This window comes from Ursus arctos, unplaced genomic scaffold (genome assembly GCF_023065955.2).
Source record: "Ursus arctos isolate Adak ecotype North America unplaced genomic scaffold, UrsArc2.0 scaffold_26, whole genome shotgun sequence".
NCBI lineage: Eukaryota > Metazoa > Chordata > Mammalia > Carnivora > Ursidae > Ursus > Ursus arctos.
In genome coordinates, this window is record NW_026622941.1 from 11,916,399 (window position 1) to 11,936,041 (window position 19,643).

The window sequence follows — 19,643 nt, forward strand, 5'->3', positions numbered from 1 at the left end:
TCATATTATTTTACAATCAAGTTCTGAGAGTTTCACTTACACTTCTACCATTAATAAAGTAATAAAAGCTTATAAAAACAGTTATGAATTCATTTTACTGATTTCACTTCCACTTTTGGTCTTCCTATCTATAAACTGAGATGATGTAGATTCACTTACAGTCTCACTGTAAAGATTTTTAAACAAAGTCAGTCTAGTCTAAACAGTATTTGCTTACTGTAGATAAACTATTTTAATAAGTAACAGTATTATTAGATCCAATACCAATGGTTCAGGGAATTTGAGGATATAAATAAGACATAAGAGCATATAGGTTCTATTCCTGAAAGCCTGCCCCAATCCAGATAAAAACCTCTGAAAATTCCTAGAACTCATCTATCAAAATTAAAATTTCAGACTATACTATGCAAGATCCTCCTAGTTAATAGATATATTATTCTTCTCGCATGCTTCATGTATTCAGATTTTCAATGCAAAAAAGTAAAGCCCTGACTTTCAACTTCCAGTCCAGCATATAAGCAGCTGAGAAGCCGTCACTCCATTCTAACGACAAGCGAAACCTGAACAAACTAAAAAAATCAACCATTCTTAGATCTGTCAGAGAAGTAGGGTTACAGAGCAAACTGCTGCCCTCAAAACTGAAGACAGACAAGCAAATCCAGAGAGTCACAACTTACAAGAGCAAAAACCTATAAACAGAAACTTCCACGGGAACCAGTACCAGGGTAGGAAAACCTAAACTGTATTTGACCTGCAAGAGGCTTAGCGTGGACAAATGTGAAAGTTAAAAATTCCAGAGGGAACCAATCATGAGGGGGCCCTCACACTTTTTTAAGTTTTACCTCCAGGAACTCCACCAGGTCCTCACAGTGAAGATCAGTGAAAAATCACCTCATGTTCCAGCAAGGGGGAAGGATAAGCTAGCCATCTTTAAATACATTAGCGCATTTTATTCTTAACAAGCCTGTCCTCAAGAATTTTATCAGAGCCTAACCTGTTGGGATTTTATCAGGGCCTAACTGACATAAGGGAAGGGAATTACCTAACTCCAGCATTCTGCAGCCATCCTGCCCCACCTAAGGGGGGGTAAAAAAAACTGAGATGCATTTGTGAAGCTCACAGCTCAGGAGCACAGGCTCACTAAAAGACTGAGACCTAAACACAGAATTATAGAATGCTTCTTCCTCTTCCAACACCTCAACAGATTTCTAAAGGCCTATTTACTACAATTCCTTTTACTCAGTATACTATCATGGCCAGCTTTCAACAAAAAATTATAAGGCATAACTAAAGGGAAAAACATCTTGAAGAGATATGGCAAGCATCAGAAACAAACTCAGATATGGTAGGGATATTGGAATTATCAGACTATGAATTTTAAACAATCATGACTAATATGCTAAGGATTCTAATGGAAAAGAGAGGCAACATATAAGAACAATGAATAATATGACCAGAGAGCTGGAAATTCTAAGAACCAAAAAAATGCTGGGGATCAAAAACACTGTAACAGAAATTAATGCCTTTTTTTTTTTTTTAACAAAAAACAGGTTTTTATGTATTTATTTGTCAGAGAGAGAGAGAGAGAGGGCACAAGCAGGGGGAGCGGCAGGAAGAGAGAAAAGCAGGTAGAGGGAGAAGCAGGCTCCCCACTGAGCAAGGTGCCCAAAGCGGGACTGGATCCCAGGACCCTGGGGTCATGACCTGAGCCAAAGGCAGACGTTTAACCAACTGAGCCACCCGGGTTTCCCAAAATGAATGCCCTTAATGGATTCATTAGTAGATGGGACACAGCTGAGAAAAGAATCTCTGCCCTTACAGACATGTCCACAGAAATAGCCAAAGAGGAAAAAAAGATGGGGGGGGGGGGGAGGGTGGGAAACAGAACAGAATATCCAAAAACTGTGGGATAACTACAAAAGATATAACATATGCATGATGAGAATACCAGAAGAAAAATTTAAAAAAAGGAATATTCAAAGCAATGACGACTTAGACTTTCTCCAAACGCCAGATACCAATCCACAGATCCAAGAAGCTCACAGAAGAACAAAGCAGCATAAATACAAAAAAAAAAAAACCCCAAACCCCCCCCACCAAAAAAAAAAAACCTAAGCATATCATATTCTAACTCTAGAAAACCAAAGATATAGAAAAAATCTTGGGAAAAAAATTTCAGGAGAAAACACACACACACACACACACACACACACACGACTTCTCGGAAACCATACAAGCAAGAAGAGACTGGAGTAAAATATTTAGAGGGGTAAAAGGGGAAAAACCTACCAAGCTAGAATTCTATACTCTGCAAAATTATCCTTCAGAAGTAAAAAAAGACGTTCTCAAACAAAAATTGAGGGAATTTATTGCCTATAGACCTGCCTTGCAAGAAGTTCTGCAGAGAGAAGGAAAATGTGTAAGAAACTTAGGTCTACACTAAAGAGAAGAAAAGCGTTTGAGAAGGAATAAAGTGAATATAAAATTAAAAATTTTATTACAGAAGGGAGGAATTAGAAATATTTTGTTCCATTCAATTTTGCTGTGAACCAAAAGCTGCTCTTAGGACAAGTTTATTTAAAAAAAAGACAAAGCCCTGTTTCAGTTTGCTGTTCTACAAAGCTTGGTGCTCATTTGTACTGGTAAGATTGGTACCAAATCCTCAATTGGTACATTTTCCCAAAGCCAGCTAAAGTATGTAAGCACAGGAAGGAATAAGAAACAGCCTGAAAGAGATAAATGTTATTCCTAAAATGTAACAAGTGAGTGCCTCCAGTAATGCAATGACCTGACAGCAGAATGAGGCTCTGTGCTTGGGTCTTCTCCACACAATATTTTTCCCTAGGCTCAAGCTCAGAATCTGCCTTATGAGACTTTATCCTTCCCCAGGAAGTGCAGTAAAATGGCAATTTTACTCCTAGAGAGTCAGGAGAGAAGTATTCATGGCACTCAGAGATGCATCAATGAAGCTGATTCAAAAGGAGTGGAAGCTACTAAGTCCTGCTGAGAGGACACTATACAAAGATGTGATGTTGGAGAACTGTAACAGCTAATCTCAAGGATGGTACCATTTTGCAAACCCAAATTCATCATTCAGCATGAGGGGAAGAGAACAACCCTAGACAGAAAATATCTAATGGGATTTATCCTCCAAAACTAGACGAAGTATCTTCTGTATCCAATGTAGATAAAGATTTACTCTGTAACTTGGGTTATGGTATCTGAGGACTTTATTTGGGCCAGGTAAGGACAAAAAGTTGAGTCACAGTATTTTAACTTTATCAAATGAATACCAATTTATATCCCTTAGTATAAGTCTAGTGTAAGACAAGACTAGCATGTTCTGCCCTCAAATATGTATAGTCCAGACATGGTACAAAGATAAAATATCCCTACAAATGCAACAGACATCTAGGTACTAAAAGAAAGTAAAGGTCCATTCTATGTGTCAAAAAGATTATGTGAACTAAAAAAACTACGAGTTTATAAAAGAGCTTTAAAAATTCCCAGTAAACAGGACACCTGGGTGGCTCAGTCAATTGTGTATCCGACTCTTGATTTCAGCTCAGGTAATGATCTCCGGGTTGTAGGACTGAGCCCTGTGCTGGGCTCTGCACTGAGCAGGAAGTCTACTTCAGATTCTCTCCCTCTCCCTCTGCCCCTTCCCCTGCTTATGTGCACTCTAAAATAAATAAATAAATCTTTTTTAAAAATTCCCAGTAAACTTTTTTAACTTTCCAATTTTTTCACATCAATGTATCATATGCAGATAATTTAAACACAAAATTGGATCCTTTAGGGATTTCTGTTCGCCATTTTTCAAAATAATTCTGATTTCAAAATTTCCAGAACCAGAGTAGAGATGCCAATACAAAGCATCAGGGGCAATGAATGTCAAATAAGTCATCAAGAGTTACATCTGCATTGGAAAGGTAAGGGAAGGCCATTTCCAGCACTAAAATATATAACATATACAAAGTCTGGCTGTAACTGTTAAGCTGCTATAAGAGATTTCAAGAGGGGCACCTGGGTGGCAGAGCGGTTAAGCGGCTGCCTTCGGCTCAGGGCATGATCCCGGCGTTATGGGATCGAGCCCCGCATCAGGCTCCTCCGCTAGGAGCCTGCTTCTTCCTCTCCCACTCCCCCTGCTTGTGTTCCCTCTCTCGCTGGCTGTCTCTCTGTCGAATAAATAAATAAAATCTTTAAAAAAAGAGAGAGATTTCAAGAAATCACGTGGGTTATGGAAAAGGGCACCTGCTAAAAGCCTGAGTAACATACTAAGGTATGAGACTTAATAAAGAGCAACATTTAGGTGTTGGTACTCTTAAAACAGAATTAATCTTTAAAGGGGATTGGGCACCAGCCAATAAGAGAAAGGTGTAAACTTTTTATTTAAAGATCTATTAGAATAAAACACCAGACTGCAGCAGAATAGAGATTTCAGGACGCAGGGGAAAAAGAAAATTCTGAGGAAAAAAACATTCTCCATATTCTCTGTTAGGATTTGACATAAACATTTTCTGTTATTAGAATAAGGAATATTTGATACTGAGGCTTCAAACCTCCCCCCTTAAGTCAGCGACTTAAAAATTAGACTATGAGGTTGAGGCACCTGGGTGGCCCCGGCTGAGCATCTGACTCTTGGTTTCAGCTCAGGTCACTGGTCTAATGGGAAGCCCAGTGTAGGGCTCCGCACTCAGTGGGGCATCTGCTTGGAGATTCTCTCCCTCTGCAAACCCCCACTCACACATATGCTTGCTCTCTCAAATAAATAAGTAAATCTTAAAAAAAAAAAAAAGACTATGAGGTAAACTTCTTGACTACATCACTTTATCTTTCCAAAAATAAAAAATAATTGGGGTATACATATTAAGGAATAGGTTTGGTTTGGCTTACTTGTTTTGTTTGGGCAGTTAACCTAACTTAGAAATCTATGATTACCTAAAAGTACTTAACTATAAAGTTGCTAAATTCAACTAGCTGTGTAACATATTCTGCAAAGGCTTTTTATCAGCATTATTTTTAAAAGCCAATTTTAGTATCCTGTAGGAAATGCAAGAGTGTTTGATAAATATGTCCTGTGGCTTCTCAAAAGCCAGGCTACAGGCGCATATAGAAGAAATCTCTCTTCAGCAACAATTATTACTAACTCTCCAATTATGTGGTTTATTTGGCCCCTAATTTATTTTGGCTTCAATGGGTTCTATTTTGGCTCTGACTTAAGAGAAGATAAACATTCTTACTTGATACTGAAGAATTAAATATATATGGTTACAGCGCCAGTTTGCAATAGTATTCACATCTGCTACTCATCAAAAATCAGGAACCAGTACCAGGTTGTTATATGTTGTTCACTAGTTTCCATACAAATGTAATTTTATTGTTGTATCTGGCCTGATATCCACTGCAATACTTTCTGGAAAACAAATTTTAAATGAAGTGAAGGGTGGAAGACAGGTTTTGTGTTAATTAGGAAGTAATCACAGTAAGTAAAGAAAATATTAAGTTTTCAAAACTTCAAAATTTCTTACGCCAGAAAATAAAAATACCTCAACCAACAATCAGAGTATATTCCAGCCATTTTATACAAATATATTTTATACAAATTTATTACATTCCGAAATGTATAATGTCTATAATTAGGTAAGGGTAAAATAATAAATGTTCCAAAATATTCACAAACCCTTAATCTAGTGCGTTACTCAATCTGAATCTACTTTCCCCTAACAAAAATATTCAGAAATGCTCAGTTTCAACAAACTTAAATGAAGGGATAATTTTTCCCCTTTATAAGATGTAATTACACACAATGGTGGCTAATTAAGAAAACATTTAGAATTGAGTCATAAAAACTAAGTGAACCAGATCTATACTAGATCATAAATCACTTCATGATCCTTGAAGTCACTTATATAATCCTACCTATAATTAAAAGAAGTCATTAATACATGTATTAGAAAGTATGAATAATGCTCATCATGTGCATATATCTACAGTAAGAAAAGGCAATATTTAAAAACATGAAAATCAGAATTTATGTTTCTGATAATTTAGTAACAAAATACCCAGAAATCCCTCCTTTCAAAAAACCTCTAGAACCACTGGTTAGTCTTCCTACTTGACTTACACATTGTTATAGTCTGAATGTTTGTGTTCCCTCAAAATTCATATGTTGAAATTCTAACACTCAAAGGTGACAGTAGTAGCATGTGGGGCCTTTGATAGGTGCTTAGTCATGAGGACAGAGCTACAAAGCAAATCCTAGGATTCCACCACGTGAGGACACAGCAAGAAGATACCAGCTATAAACCAGGAAGGCGGCCCTTATCAGAAGGGGACCATGGTGGCATCCTAATCTTGGACTTCCCAGACTCCAGAACTGTGAGCAATAAATTTCTGTCATTATAAGCCACTCGGTTATAAGCTACCAGGCAGTATTTTGTTAAACAGCCCAAAAAGACCAAAACATACATATACACAAAATAAAAGTATATAAACACTCTTAAATGTACAGCTAAGGTATCATGAAACTAGGAGAAATCTCCAGAGAGCCAAAAATGAACAGGGAGGTAAAAAGCAGTACATGCCTGATGCTACAGCAAGCCTGTAGGATTTTCTCATCTCAGAAACTGAGGGACTTCTGTTTCGACAGCAAAACAGGGAAGAAGATAAAGCCTTGACACATAAGAAGCACCGTGTTAGAAATAAGATTCTTGCACAAAGCTCAGACCCTCAGGGAACAATGAAGCAGAAAAATCTGCCATTGGCAGAGAAAGGCAAAGAAGCTTTTCAGTCTTGGCCTATGCTCTGAAAAGGTGGGAAAAAGCACCAAAAACTCTGTAACCACAACACCGCCCTCACATAGGTTTAGGGTCTGAATTAATTCTCTGTACATGGTACTCCAAACATTAAATATAAAAAGTAATCTCTGCTTAAACAAGGTGATAATATAGATGTACACATTTGTCAAAACTGCACAGCGAAGATCTGTGCATTTTACTATATAGAAATTATACTTTAATTTAAAAACAAAAAATAAAGTTGTTCCTGGAAATACCTCTATGGTACTTGGCAGAAGCAAACTAAAGCCTCTCTGGAGGAATATGCACCCCCATGAGGCCACTCAGGATTCTCAGACAGCCCTCTGAAGATCAGCTCATAATCCGAAACTATACGACATCTAAGGAAACAGTTCACCTTAAGCAAGAATCAGCAAATATAACAAAAACAGAAGTGAATTTCTAAGAACTTCAGACAACTGAACAATCTGATAGAAATTATAAATATTTAAAATGATTAAAACGCATAAAAGATAGAATAAAATACATGAGATAAAACATCATAAAACAGCAACAAATATCCCTAAATAAATAATACAAAAATGATCCTCAGTGGATGTTAAAACAATCAAGAGATGAGGAACTGGATATTGGTATGGTATAGAGGATCAGCCCACAAATTATTCACAGGACACAAGAGGAAAAACTCAACTTTATAATAAAGATATTAATTTTCACCATCTGAACCCAGTGTATAATCTCCGTATCACTACAAGTAGGACAAGACATTACATACTTTCTGATGTGATAAATACAAAGTACTCAGAACTGTACTGCCTATGACGTATTTGTGCAAAATACTGAATTTGTCACTTAAGTCTTCTAGTCTAAATCTCATAAGAAATAAAAAAGGATAAAAATAAGTCAACCATCACAAGGATCTCTTAGAAAATCCAAAATCTAAAACATGCTAATGGACAACTGTAGAATCTTTCTAAAAAGTCAACAGGATGAGAGAAAAACAGGGAGGGGACACTGTTCTAGAGAAACTTAAGAGGCATAATCAAATGCAAACTGTGAACCTCGTTTTGGATCCTGATTCAAACATATCAACTATAAAAGACATTTCTGAGACTATTTTGCATATCTGAATATAGACTAATTTATAATATTGTTCATTTTGGGGCATGTGGAAGATAATGGTACTGTGGTTATGGAAGAAAATGTTTTTCTTTTAGGAATGTAAAATGAAGCATTCACAAGTGAGAGATCACTGTGTGGGTTTGCTTTAAAATACCTGAACTAACAAAACAGCTTAAAGGTCTAAACGTAAGAGAGTGGTTGAATAAACTATGGTACATTTATACAATAGAATACTACTATCATTGCAAAAAAGAATGACGAAGAGCTATATGGAATGATATTTAGGATGTATTGTTAAGTAAAAAAAAGAGAGAGAAAATGCAAAAGAGCACTTTAGAATGTTACCCTTTCATGTAAGAAAAAAGAGAACATAAGAAAACACTCATGTATTAGTTCATTTGTGCAAAAAGGATTTCAAGAAGATAAAACCAAAAATTAATTAGAGTAAGGTATCTATAAATAAGAGGGAACAGACAAGAAAGGGAGAATAGGAGCAGGGTAGAAGGATGGGGAGGAAGGACACTACTCAGAATATAACTTATGTCATCCCTAACTCTTAAAAACATGGCAATTGTTTCATGTAACTATGATATAAATCAATACTTAAAATCAGCTAGGATATTGGGGGGGATAATCAAAATGAATACAAACTGTGATAAATGTATTACAAATGAATAATATAGCCACACTGCAACAGATAAGAAAGAAATTACCTAAATAAACTTGGAAAACAGTATTTTGACTCTGCAGACAGTAGTTTCATAGTATTGTATTCTAGACAGTAAATTTCTTGCTCACAAGAGTTTAGGTTAGCAATTCTGAAACCCCTGCACACTAGGTTTGCACACAACATACAATATATCGTATATTTGATAAATATCTGATATTTATATTGATAAACCAGGTTTCTCACTGTCATAGAATCGACCAAAAAAGGAAAAGGACAAGACTATAATGTAATATTGTAGTGGTGGATTAGAACTGGATTGTGGTGGAGATATCAACATGAACTCATGTTTTTTTAATATAGAGATAAAGATGATAACACACAGAACTATGTGTATGTGTACACATCCATGTATTTCCTAACTATGTCTAGGGCTTAAGAGTAATGACAACCTAGTAGCAAAGACCACACCTAGCTTCCAGATCTTAGTTTCTTTTTTCTTTTTTTTTTTTTAAAGATTTTATTTATTTATTTAACAGAGATAGAGACAGCCAGCGAGAGAGGGAACACAGGCAGGGGGAGTGGGAGAGGAAGAAGCAGGCTCATAGCAGAGGAGCCTGATGTGGGGCTCGAACCCAGAACGCTGGGATCACGCCCTGAGCCGAAGGCAGACGCTTAACCGCTGTGCCACCCAGGCGCCCCCAGATCTTAGTTTCTAAATATCATTTGCCAATAAAAGGAGACAGAGCTCCTTGCAGAAGTGATTGATTCTAAGCATGAAGCAGAAAAAGGACGAGTCTGAAACATCTGCTGTCAGACCATAAAGTACTTAAAAAATGATGAGGGCCTATCAAAGGGACAGAGGAACAAACTTGAAAGAGTTCCCAATGGCCAAATCTGCGACAGTTTGAGCAAGAAATGATGACAGTAATGGTCTGTATAGAATAAAAGAAATACCTATGAGTCCATACTAATATAAATAAGTGCGAAGGACAAGACAGCTCTTCATTAAAGCAGAATTTAACTAATAATACATGTGGGAGGAGCAATGGAACTAGAAAAATCACCATGTGGCAAACACCATAGCAATAACTGTTGCAGGTAAAAACCATCAAAGGATGCTTATATTAGTGGATAAAAGTATAATGAGAAACAAGATAATTGTATAACTTCCAATATTTGTTACAAGGAAAAAATAGTAAACACAGTTAAAAAAAAAAAAAAAGACTCTGGCAGACAACAAGTAAGTAATCAAATGTAACATCACCATTATCTTCATCATGTACCCTGTTGATATGATGCCTGAGAAGAGCACACATCACTTCTGTGGTATTCTTGCCCAAAAAGTATAACCTTAATCAAATCATAAGAAAACATCACACAAACCCAAACTGAGAGACATTCTACAAAATGACTGGCCAATAATCTTCAAAAGGTCAAGGTTATACAGGCAAAAACTGCCAAAATGTCCCAGATTAGAAAAGACTAGAGATAACAATTAAATGCAATATGGGATCCTAGACCAGAAAAAGGACACTAGTGGGAAAACTGGATAAATTTAAATATGGTATACAAACTAGTTATAATAACATTATATCAACATTAATTTCTTGGTCTAGATAACTGTTCTATGGTTAAATAAGATATTAATATTAACGGATGCTGGGTGAAAATTATACAAAAACTCAATATTATTTTTCTAACTTTTTTCTAAGTCTAAAATTATTGATAGACTACTCTCTCTAGTTTCATGTAAGCTAACATTTTCTCATCGTAAGTCTTTAAAATGAGGGGCACAAGAACTTCTAGAAGAGCAAAATATAGTCATTGATATAAAAACTCAACGGATTCATTAGACTGCAAAATTAGGCACACCTGAGGAAAGAATTAGTTATCTGGAAGACAAGTGAAAAAATAAACCACATAGTAGCCCAGAGAGACAGAGAGACTATCAATATGAAAACAAGATTAAGAGGCATGGAGCACAAAATCAGACAGTCCATCATATACCAAACAGGAGTTCCAAGGGAGTCTAAGGATGATGAAGGAAAAGTAAGAAATAATGCATAATAAGTTTCTAGAACTACCAGATAACAGTAATTTTTAGATTCTACAAACATGAATTCTAAACAGGATAAATAAAAATGGAGCCAAATCTAGACCAGGGTAGGAAAAGCTGCAAAATATCAAAACTTAAGAGATGCATAGGGCTGCTTTTAAAGAACCAGAAAGAATAAACAAAGTACTTACAAAAGCAACAAGAATTAGAAAATACCAGACTTCTCACAGTAACAAGTAAAATCAACAAGTAAAATACCCTCTAACAACTGAGCAGAAAATAACTATCACCCAGATTCTATCGTCAACTAATTATCATTCAAGAATGAGGGCAAATTAAATACATTTTCAGACGAAGACGAAGAGTTTACCATTAGGCAACTTTTGCTGAAAGAAATACTCAAGAATATACTTTAAGCAGAAGGAAACTGAACCCAAATGGATTAAGTGGATGCAAAAAGCAATACACGTAAGTAAATCTAAAAACAAAGATTTTATAAAATCCTCCTTTAAATAAAGCTACCATGTTGCATTTTAAAAGTAATTCAATTTGCAAAACAAAACACACTGCTTCAGCAAGATACTTTTCATGAAGAAAAAAAGCACCAAAAGTGGAATTGGAAAATCTCAACTAAGAATCTGGCTGTCTCTTATTTTAGCCAAGGCCCTGGTTTCTTCAGCCACAAAGTGAAGGCATTTAGCTGTAAGAGCCTCAAGATTCCCTATCAGTTCTAGGACTTAATGGGCAGAAAATAGGCTTCCCCAGTTTACCAGGACGTCTTTCAAAACTAATTTGTTGAGAGTTTGGAGCAAGATCCTTCATACACAGAACCAGTGTTTTTAAAGCAAAGTCCAGTATGAAGCTTATATTTTAGGATAACTGGCTATCTGCTTCTATGCAAAAGCTATGGAAATTGATTAAATCTCAGGGAAAGAATAAAGAAATTGATGTACTTTAAACTGTTCCGTATTTCAAGAGTTAATGAAGAAGGAAGGAAAAGGGTGGTCCAAGTGGTAGGAAAACCAAACAGTACAAAAATCAGGAAGTCTTAACAGAAAATTTCCAAAAGGAATATAGTATCAATATTAAACGCTGCAAAAAAATACTAAAGACAATCATTTTAGGGACGCATGCGTGGCTCAATTGGTTGAACGTCTGCCTTCAGCTCAGGTCATGATCCCAGGGTCCTGGGACCAAGCCCCGAATTGGACTCCCTGCTCAAAGGGAGTTGGCTTCTTCCTCTGCCTCTCCCCCTGGCTTGTGCTCTTACGCATGCACGCTCTAATAAAAAAATAAAATCTTAAAAAAAAAAAAAGAATAATTTTATTCCTTTTTCACAAATTAGCTATCTGGCAAACAACTCCTTCCAAAATCTTAAAGGCTCAATGACACAAATACTTGGTGCCAGTCAAAACTAATTTACTGCATTTCTAAAGAGCCAGTCACGGTGGAATATAGCAAGGGTACATAAGATCACCAAAATACAGAGAGCCAATACTCAGTTAAAGGTATCCTATTCTTGAATCTCACAAAATTTCATTCTTCCTTCTGCTAAGGCTGAATTAAAATGTCAGTGCTGCAAGCAAGGAAAGCTTTTCTTTAAAAAGCAAAGCTGTTAAGAGACAGGGCTAGGTAAAGTCATTTAGTTATACTACAAATATTCCCTTTCAGTATTCCTTCAATAAAAGTGGGCCTGGAGATATGGGACATAAAAAAATTTGACTACATAATTACAACTCAGTCTAAGACAGGGCAATGGATATCACTAGATATAAATAACTAAAAATTGGATGAGGGTTAAGATATTTTTTAAGTAGGGGGCGCCTGGGTAGCGCAGTTGTTAAATGTCTGCCTTCGGCTCAGGGCGTGGTCCTGGCGTTCCGGGATCGAGTCCCACATCAGGCTCCTCTGCTGGGAGCCTGCTTCTTCCTCTCCCACTCCCCTGCTGTGTTCCCTCTCTCGCTGGCTGTCTCTCTGTCACATAAATAAATAAAATCTTTAAAAAAAAAAAAAAGAAAGGTATTTTGAGAATATACATATACACACACACTTATTTATTCTTAAAAAGTTGGGTTTTTTTTCCATTTTCAAGGGCCTTCAATCATATCCCAGAGGCTGGTAAAGCCAAGACACTAATCCAGGAAATCTGGCTTTTCTAACACATTTCTCTTAGATTTGGGATAATCTCAAAAACCCCACCTCCAAACTATATTGAATCGATATAATCTGCCCGAAAATAACTGGCTACAGTTTTCATTCTTCAAACAAAAAGAATCTTTTGACATTTTAAAGTATTTTCTAATTTACATCCAGTGGAATCATCAAATTGGTTTTAGGGGTCAAACAGCCATAAAAAAGGAGGTTGAGTATAATGACCTATACAGTAAGGGCAGCAGAAACAAAATTTTTCTGTTCCACAGAAACACATTCTAAGTGTAGCATACCTAAATTATGAACTTGTATAATGTCCATAATGTGTAACTGTAAAATAAAAACTTAAAAATCGATACAGTGTACTTATTTAAATACCTCACTGTTTAAACTTAATGTCAAAACTAAAAGAAACCCATCATTTTAGAGATGAGAAAACTCAAGTCCAAAGGAATGAAGTGACTTGCTGGTAAATAAGAGAGCTAGATGTGACATAAACCAAGCTCTATTATCTTGATAACTTAGTTGAAAAAACTAAAAATCTTAAATATGTTTTAAATAAACAATCATAATTAAAACAATACTGGGGTAGAATTCACGAGATGATGCTAAAATTTGTATTTGCTTAGAAAACACTTTCTCCTCTGACAAGGAAAACTAACAGGATTATGAAAGAAAACATAAGGTCTGGTCACTCAAAAAATATTTATTGAACACCGTTAGGTGATAGGAATGATTTTAGTCATCTGGAACATACCAGTGTAGAAAATACTTCTAAACATACTCAAGATATGATAATTATATGTATATAATTGTTAGGGAAATTACATATTATTTTTTTCCATTGAGTTAGTTCTGCAAACATTTTTAAGCAGAACTTTTAGTGTTATAAATATTATTCTTAATGATGATAAAAATATATTTTAAAAATAAGTATCTTTCAGGGGTGCCTGGGTGTCTCAGTCATTAAGCATCTGCCTTCAGCTCAGGGAGTGATTCCAGGGTCCTGGGATCGAGCCCCGCATCGGGCTTCCTACTGGGAGCCTGCTTCTTCCTCTCCCACTCCCCATGATTGTGTTCCCTCTCTCGCTGGCTGTCTCTCTCTGTCAAATAAATAAATAAAATCTTTAAAAACAAAACAAAAAAAATATCTTTCAAAGCTGTTCAGTACAAATTCACTTCATACTGAATCACTAAAGCTTAACTTTTTAAAAAATATCCAAAAGAATTTGGAATATGAAAAGATCCTTAACAAACAAAAAACCCTTAAAACTACTTTATTTGTACCTGAGACAGCTGGCCCTCAACATCACTAAGATCCGTATAGTTGCTGAGGAGCAGACTGAGAAACTCCACAAGCAGAGCAGCCAAATAGTCAGGAATTTCACTATAAGGATACTGTTTCCTATAACTATGGTTGTTCATTCCTGGAACAATTTCTGTACACACATTTTCCTGTTCCTTATTCTGAATTCTACACTGCCATCACTCAAAAGAAAAAGAAAAAAAAAATCTCAGACTAACAGAGGCCAAATTTAGGGAGGGAAATAAAAATCTTCCTTCAGTCTAGGCTAAATGGACTGATTACACAAAGAACTCCATACATCCGAAAGCACACAGATGTCTGCACCAGTTCCCAGGGCTCAAACAATACCAGTCATTCAATAGCTTTCCTTTTACATAAGCTGATGTGAGAGAGTTCAGTCAGCTCTTCTGAACCTTATAACCCAGGATACTGGACTCTGATAAAGCCTACATTTTTCTTCAGCACCGTTTTCATGTACTTTCTCTGGAAAGTAAACTTCATTTCTCCCCCCAAAAATAAATCTGGAAATCATCTCTTCTGTTTGATAAGTGATGTACTCAATCTAAAATTACTTTTCCAGTAAAACCACAATCCTTAACATAAATCTAAGATCAACAATGAAGACTGACAGAACATATTTTTAAATGCATGAGTTTAAAATATAATTTTACAATCCATCATGCTAATTACCAAATGTATACCATTTGGCTGCATTCTATTTATTTTCAGTTGTGTAATTTCAAAAATAGCCATATGACACATAACTTTCCAAAAATTAAAAAAGATTTTAAGAACGGGGGGAGAGGGTAAACTTACACACACATTCATACACATAAGCAACACTAACCACAACCATCAAAAATAATGAAAAAATATTTCACTAAGTGTTCGACCAAACTTAAGGCCTCAGGAGAAATAGTGTTCACTGATCATCCCTTAGAAGCTTAAATAACACTACTTTCTACACTTTTATTGATTCTTCCAGTAATTTTTTGATCAGCCGAGTCTCTGGTGGTTTCTCACCTTCAATACTGGAAGTTGCATGGGTAAAGGAAAGCCACAAAAACTCTAATGTATTTTTTAATAATATGGTAAACTTACTTCGTAAGACACTTATCAGACCTGACACCCAGAAGTAAAGCTCATTAGTATAGGGCACGAAATGAGAATGATTCATTTAATCATCAGATGATTAGATCCTGAATAGTGGAGAATTGCCTATAAATTCAGCTCCCGTGAATATGTACTATCATAAAATCATTATCCCTTGTAGAAATGATCTAGATGCTGCTCTGGAATTGTGGTAATCAAGCTATTTTATCCACCCATCCTCCTTAAGAGCTCTTGTGGCCCTTCCAATTCCCTTTAACACTCTTCCTCTCTCCACATACATCCTATATAATACAAGTAAACATGCTTTTGAAGAAGGAAAAGTTCTCTTGGCCAAGTTTTCTGTCCTTAAACAGATTGTAAATCCTTAAAGATATTCCCCCCTCTCTCCCCAACAAGAGTACAAAAAGCAGAGCTCTGAACATACTATTTAAAAAACATTTGGCTGAATTGCCATCATCGCCCTTACAGTTACAAGATTATATTTGTCAAAAACAATTTTTTAAAAAAATATTTCTCTTTTCACCAAAGTACTATTCCCTAATGACCACTAAAGCACCAAAACCCTGTGTATTCTATAAAGCAGTAACCTCACAAACATTTCAACACTCTCTGCAACTCACAAACTTTGTTGGCAAAACACAGATTCCATTTCTCAAAAATGTCTTGCAAGTTCTCAACAACCAAATTTTTCATCAGTACAATTTACTGCATATCCAACATCTCTGACCTCCTCCTTGGGACAGTCAACCATCTTTCCTACCACCAGAGCCACTATATTTTCTGATGACTTATTAAGAGACCATCTGACTTTAGCAGATACCTCTTAAAGCCCCTCTAAAAAATACATAATTTTTATATATTATATAAATTATACATATGTGTGTTCCAGAGCTTCTCACCCTAAAGTTTCACTACACTGTTGTCCATATTATCTTTCATGGACAGACAAATCTTTTCATTTTCCTACAATATGGCATCTTCTTTAAACTTTGTCACCAAATAAGGCCTAATATCAAAACAAAGGAGCATACATAAACCTTTCTTCCATTTTTCCCCACGTTCTATTACATAATATTAATCCACTCCCTTTTATAAATGTGTTTTAAAGCATTCCAATAAACTTGAAAGTCAAAGAAAACAAAGTGTTAAAATGGTTATATGAAGGCTGCTTATCTTTACATTTTAAACAATTATGAGTAACTCATTTCAGGTAAATATTTAGTTATTTACCATGACAGACTCTGGCATAACAACATATTCAATAAACAAGTATCAAAGAATGATATATGGCAGAAGTGAAGCATAGAAACAGAAGCATGCGATGACACAGTTCACATTTTCTAATGGGATTTACCCATAGCTTTAAGTTTCCCTTCTCATCAGAAAATAAACCCCTACAGCAAGTATATGTTTAATTAACTAGAAATGAGTTCTTTAACAACTTAATTTTTTATATTTCATTCAATACTGACATATTAAATAATACTTCAGAGTTTAATAAAAAAGACACTAGTATAACAAAATGATTGCATATACACTAAAAGTTGTAAGATCCATAAGATTTTTTTATGTTGTCTTGAGCTATCAAATACCACTCTTGTTAGGTCTTCATCCCTTCTTCTCTGCCTTCTAATTATCCTCTCATAATTATTAAATGCAGAAAACAAACCAAGAACTCTATGTATGGCTATCCCATAAGTGATGTTACAAACACAGTATAGTAATATTTACAGAAACATCTTACTTTAAGAACACAACATAATTTCCCACGTTCAAGTCTACTTGACAAAGAAGCTCAGAGAACCTAAAATTTGGTTTTTGATCTTTCTTTTCTTTTGGGGTTGGGGAGGGGGTGTCTATGCTAGCGGACAGAAACCAGCAAACAGAGATGCAATAGGCTTTATACATTGCACAAAACTTACCCACTTGAAGGATCTAAGGCAATAGCTCTGGGTTGATCCAATTCTTGCCAAAATAAAACTTTCCGTAAAGATCCATCTAAATTAGAAACTTCAATCCGATTTGTTTCAGAATCTGTCCAGTATAATTTTTCTCCAAGCCAATCACATGCCAGCCCATCAGGGGACAATAATCCAGAGACAACAACATTCTGTACACTCTCAGTTTTGTTAAACTCTGTTCGTTTAATGGCTTCTTCGCTGACATCACTCCAGTATATCAAGCCATGACCAAACACAAAGTCCACCGCAGCTGCATCCTCCAAGCCTCCAACTACAATCGTAGCATTCTCTTTGCCATTTGTAGCATCAACCAATCGCAAGTCCCGTCTGTTTGCATAAAGCAACAAAGGGGCCGCTAGAACAAAAAAAGAAAAATATGTAAGTAAAAAGAAAGGAAATGTAATGGTTCCTATAAATTGAGTTTCAAATCAGCATTAGTGAACAAATACTATCAAAAATAAGAGTAAATAAATCTATAGAAGTCTGTCTTAAAGTCTTTTCACAAACAAAATACCATTTTTGCAGCATTTAAATACAAAAAGTGCAAAAGCAAGGAAATAATTCTACTCGGACAGCCTTTTCTTATTAAAACAGTCTGTCACATAAAATTAAAAAGTTTGGCCATACCAAGAATTCACAAGGATATGGAGCCAGTGGAACACACACTCTACTGTGGGGAGGGGGATATAAATGGTGCAGCCACTTTGGAAAACAGTTTGACAGTTTCTTAAAAGGCTAAATATACATCCTACCATATGATCCAGCCACTCCATGCCTAGGTATTTACTCAAGAGAAATAAAAGCATATGTCAATACAAAGACCTATACATAACTGTTCATAGCAGCTTATATGAAATAAAGCCAAACTGGAATCAATACAAATGTCATCAACAAACTAATGGATGAACCAACTGTGATATAACCATACAGTACAAATAATGAACTGTTTGTACATGTAACATGGAATCTCATATACCATGTGAACCTCAAAACAGTCACGTGGAGTGAAAGAAGTCAATCCAAAAAAAAAAAAAAGTATAGATTGCATGACTCCATTTATATAAAATTTCAGAAAATTCGAATTACTCTATTGTGACAGCAAGCAGATCAGTGATTGGAGATGGACAAAGAGGGTAAAAAAGAACAGGGATTATACAGGGAGAGAGTATAAAGAGGCATGAGGAAACTTGTGGGTAATAGGTATATCACATCTATCTATGCAGACGGTTCAAGAGAGGTATTCATATCAAAACTTATTAAATATACTTTCCATATGCAAAATTTATTGTATTATCAATTATATCTTAATAAACCTGTTAAATACACAATCTGGCAGAGATAGTTCTTAACAACTATTTTATTCTGTTTTACATTATTATCAAAATGACCTCTGAATAAGACCTAATACCAAAACTAAATATAAAGCCTACCCTAAATATTTAACTTTGAGAAAGCTGAAGCTGTTAGGATTAAATTTGTATAAATTCTACGGTTTTGGGAATTTTAAATATCTATTCCAAGTTCCTGACATTTACTTTCCTGGTATCATTAGTAATTAAAGATACAGAGCACAACTATCCAAAAGAACTTTCTCTGATGACAGAAATACACTCTCCCCTGGGCAATACAGTATCCAGTGGCCAAAATGTGGCTAGTGTGACTAAGAAATTAAATCTTCAATTTTATTTAACCTTAATTCATTTAAATTTAAATAGACAAGTGGTTGTATTGGATAGCAGAGATCTAAAGGCTGAGATGAAGAATACAAATGAGGGAAGGAAAAATAACACCAGAGTTCTGCAATAACGTACATAATCTCTCACAATTACTTAACTAAAGGTCTAAAACTGTGTCATCCAAAGGCAATACCAAGTACCATTTAAAAGTAACCACTACCTCTTTTTTTTAAGAAATTAATTTCAAAAAATTAAGGTGCTCAAAAAAGTATAAAGAAAAAAAGTGATATTTACCCAGTATATGGATTCAGTAATCCAGTTCATGGATTATGGCTGCCAAGTGGAGTTCTAAAGTCCACTATTTTCAGCTAGAAGTATAATATGGATTTCCCTACTAAATAAGCTTAAATCCATCTGTCTTAGTCAAAAACAAACAGGTGGATAGCTTTTTAAAAAAGTGACTAAAAGCCCTGTCTGCTCATTCTGTGTATCTAATACTGCTATTGGCAAATTAATAAATTTCCCTCACAGATTCACGCTTAACTAATTTCAAGCCTTCATTCATCACAATGATTTATCAGTACCCACAGTGTCTATTGCATTATCTTATATTGAGTCCGTCATGCTATGAGCCAATTATAAAAATCAGGAAAAGGGACTCTACTAGTTAAGGGCACAATGCTAAGTACTACACAGGGCTAAGCAACTGCCTGAGAACACTTACAGTTTAAAATCCAAGAATTTAAAATCCAAGAGTGATAATAATCTATTTATTGAGCACCTTTCTT

The 19,643-nt window shown here is 35.4% G+C and overlaps 1 protein-coding gene across 5 annotated transcripts in view; it reads right to left on the bottom strand.

Moving 5' to 3' along the window:
* The window catches only part of LRP6 (LDL receptor related protein 6), a 172,720-nt gene that overhangs the window by 129,870 nt on the left and 23,207 nt on the right, over positions 1-19,643 (bottom strand). For 2 of the 5 annotated variants that reach the window (XM_026502407.4, XM_044385230.3), the window contains exon 2: positions 17,141-17,534. The exons of 1 other annotated variant lie outside the window; for it this stretch is intronic. In XM_026502407.4, the coding sequence (XP_026358192.2) occupies positions 17,141-17,534 (394 nt within the window). Of the gene's footprint in view, positions 1-17,140; positions 17,535-19,643 lie in introns of those variants that run through there. 2 more of the 5 variants (XM_044385227.3, XM_057303242.1) reach the window with 1 other exon arrangement.